Source organism: Myotis davidii, unplaced genomic scaffold, assembly GCF_000327345.1.
Source record: "Myotis davidii unplaced genomic scaffold, ASM32734v1 scaffold924, whole genome shotgun sequence".
NCBI lineage: Eukaryota > Metazoa > Chordata > Mammalia > Chiroptera > Vespertilionidae > Myotis > Myotis davidii.
In genome coordinates this window covers 135,948-139,631 of record NW_006294764.1, presented here as the reverse complement: position 1 = coordinate 139,631, position 3,684 = coordinate 135,948, and the positions used below count along the sequence as shown (strand labels likewise).

Sequence of the window (3,684 nt, the reverse complement as noted above, 5' to 3'; positions counted from 1 at the left end):
CTGCCGGCAGCCATCTTGGCTGGGGGTTAATTTGCATATCTCCCTGATTAGCCAATGGGAAGGGGAGCGGTCGTACGCCAATTACCATGTTTCACTTTTATTAGATAGGATCAGCAAACAATGTATATCAAAGATGAAAACAAATGTAGTAAAGGTTTTCTTAAGTTTTTGAATATGTAACTTCATTTACTTGTGATTCATAATTTTTTTCCTAAACTGCTGTAAAATCAGCAAAAATGCCTTGGCAATTTTAGCATAGTTCCTAGGATATTGGTTGGCACTCAAAGCGTTAAACTGGCGTCTGGAGGGTAAGTGAAGCTTGCTGGTAGAGGAGTAGGTAAAGCAATGTGTCTGTGTGGCATAGGATTCACGTAGGATTCTAAAGCTCACGTGGTTCCAATTAGCAGCCTGTTCCCTCTCCCAGCCCACGTGCCTTCACTGGTTCTTCACTTTGCAGAGCTCTCCATACCACCATATTGTTTCTCCCTGTAGTATAGCTCTGCCCAGCCCAGTCCTGCTTAGTTCAACCACACTGGGCCAGTGGCTTGCTTAAGCAACTTTTGTCTTCTCTACAGGCTCATGAGCGCTCAGAGAGTTCAGAAGTGGCTTTTGTGATGCAGCTGGTGAAAAAGCTGATGATTATCATTGCCCGCCCAGCTCGCCTCCTGGAATGCCTGGTGAGTGGACTGGGAATGGTTAGTGGGGATTGGAGAGGTGGGAGTGAGGCTATTGAGGAATATTCTGCTATCAGCAAAACTAGTGGCACCCGCTGCCATTTCTGCTGCTGAAGTCCTTAGTTAAACATGATATGCAAGCAGTGGGGGGCCGAACGAGTTCTTGTGAGAAAAACTAGATGGTCCTGAGGGGTGTGGCCGGGAGAGGTACTAGTCTGGCCCATCCCCACACTGAACATGCCCTGAGTAAGTGGGGGCCTGAGGGCTGAGGAGCACAGACCAGTTTTGTTTGCACAAGTTGAGTCCTGCGTTTAATCATTTGATGCTTTACTGAGCACCTTCATGCTAGAAACTGGAGATACAGATATAAAGCCAGCAGAGTCCCTGACCCTAAGAGGCTTCCTCTGGAGTGCAGTTAGACTTAGTCTTTTAGTGCCTTAGTATAAGGCCTGGAGACATGTAGATAATAATGATGATACTATAAGAAATGTTGCAGCTGAGGTGAGCAAGAGCCACAGCCGGAACATGGGGAAGAGGTGCTCCAGTCCTGGGGATGGGCAGTCAGTGAAAGCTCCCTGGGCGGCATGACGCTTATTCAGCAACGTGAATAGGATGGCGTTGGCCAGGTAAGGGACATGGAGCACCCTGTGTGTTTGAAGAATTGGTTAGGGATTAACCTGGAAGGAGTCCATACAAGATCACGTACAGTGATGAGTTTGCCACTTGAAACCATCAGAAAGTTTTAGTAAGAATGTGACAGTCAGATTTAGTTTTTAAACCACGTCTATAGAGGTATAGTTTGTATGCACTAGAACATGTCCCTTTTGAGTATACAGTTCAGTGAGGCTTAGCCTGGATAGTCACTGCCACAGGTGAGATCAAGAGCATTTCTTTCACCTCAGCAAGTTCCCTCCTGCCCCTTTGCAGTCAGTCCCTCCCCCCCTCCCAGGCAACCACTTATCTGCTCTCCTTCACTATGGATAACTTTGCCTTTTGTATAGTTTCATATAAATGAAATTATAGAGTATGTTCTGACTTCTTTCACTCAGCATAATTTTTTTGAGATTCATACATGTGGTTGCATGTGTCAATAATTTGTTCCTGTTTACTTCTGAGTACTATTACTCCTAAGGAAGATTACTCTGGCTGCAACATGGATAGTGAATTAGAAGAGAGGGCAGAATGAGCCAGAGACTACAGTCACTTAAAGCATTTCATGTGAGAGACAGGAGTGGCCTGAACTAGGACAGTGACAGGAGAACAGAGAAGGGGATTTATGGGAGACACAGTCTGACTACACGGACTGAGGAAGAATATAAAATTTGAGGGACTTCCAGGTCTGGCTCACATCATATCTAGATAGAACTATAGATAATGCTATAGTTCTCTAAAATAATGAGACCATAAGTACAAGCAGTGGAGGCTGAGGCTGTGGTGAAGCAGAAGGCCTCTCCCTCGAGAACATGGAGTCCATGGGTAAACGGGTCGGAGTCAGGCCTGAGTTTGAGTGCTGGTATTGTGTTCCTTCCTACCTCTGTGACCATGAACAAGTCAGTGCATCTCTGTGAGCCTGCATTTCCTCACCAAGGTCAGAAGTGTTATGAGAGTTTAGCTAGGCATTTAGTAAATAGGACCCCCCTTATTACATGCTCCATGCAGACAAGGACTGCTGAGCTCTGATCCAAGTGGCTCTCTAGCTCCTAGCACAGGGGTGGGCAAACTTTTTGACTCAAGGGCCGCAATGGGTTCTTAAACTGGACCGGAGGGCCGGAACAAAAGCATGGATGGAGTGTTTGTGTGAACTAATATAAATTCAAAGTAAACATCATTACATAAAAGGGTACAGTCTTTTTTTTCAATAGTTTTATTCATTTCAAATGGGCCGGATCCAGCCCACGGGCCGTAGTTTGCCCACGCTGTCCTAGCACATAGGAGGTGCTCTGTAAATAGTTAAAGGCAAGCGTGTCAAACTCGCAGCCCGCAGGCCATATGCCTCATTTAAATAAATCTTTCTTAGGAGTAAATCTATGGAATATTACTCAGAAATAAATAAACGAGGCCTGTGGCCCGCCAGCCGCGAGTTTGACATGCTTGAGCTAAAGGCACGCATGCACCACCAGGGCTGTGAGCCATAACAGAGTGTGCCAGGACTGCTCCTGTGGACTGGGTGCATGTACACACCTGTTAGTGCCATCTGGCTGGTGAAAGGCTTTGGACCAAGTGAATAGGCTGAGCTCTTTTGAAAGCAATAGCTCTGGTTCTTATTGCTGGAGAGACAGCTTATGCTTAGAGTATCTAATCTCGAAGTGCCCTGTAAGACAGTGTTGTCCTCATTCTCCTGATCCCTGAGTCATGATGTTTCTGGGTATTCAGGGGTCAGGGTGCCCCATCACCAAGGGAAGGTCTTGTGCATTCTGTGCTGGTTGCAGGCTGTAAAATCTGAGAGGCCAACAGCCTCCACTTGTAGCTCTCACCACTGACTACCTCTCCCCTGGTACAGGAGTTTGACCCTGAAGAGTTCTACCACCTGTTGGAAGCAGCTGAGGGCCATGCCAAAGAGGGACAAGGGATTAAATGTGACATTCCCCGCTACATTGTTAGCCAGCTGGGCCTCACGCGGGATCCCCTGGAGGGTAAGCATGCTGCTGGTGGCTGCAGAGAGGCCACAGCCAACCAGCTATAAGAGCAGGGAAACCACCTGGAGAAGAGGCTTAGATTGGACATGGACCTGCCACAGCACCAGGGGACTCAGGGCTGTAGGAGGAACCCTATGTCCTCTGCCATAGGGTTCCTTCAGAATTGTTCACGTCTGCCCGATAGCGCCAGCCTGGACTGCCATGGGCTTAGCTGGCTTGGATTTAGAGCCCAAGATCAAAAGAGAACAAAAAAGGAACACAGTCACGTTTTCAAAAACGCTCGCCTCCTCTGCACGCTGACCTCTCTTGCTGCCACCTTATAAATCCCTCTGTATCTTTGGGGTGGTCCCAGCTCAGGTTGTCAGAAGCCGATC

The 3,684-nt window shown here is 47.5% G+C and overlaps 1 protein-coding gene across 8 annotated transcripts in view; it reads left to right on the top strand.

Annotated features, from left to right (window-relative positions):
- Window positions 1-3,684, top strand: part of MAST2 (microtubule associated serine/threonine kinase 2) — a 133,995-nt gene that overhangs the window by 117,271 nt on the left and 13,040 nt on the right. For all 8 annotated transcript variants that reach the window (XM_015567514.1, XM_015567513.1, XM_015567512.1 and 5 more), the window contains 2 exons: window positions 576-677; window positions 3,175-3,307. In XM_015567514.1, the coding sequence (XP_015423000.1) occupies window positions 576-677; window positions 3,175-3,307 (235 nt within the window). The remainder of the gene's footprint in view (window positions 1-575; window positions 678-3,174; window positions 3,308-3,684) is intronic.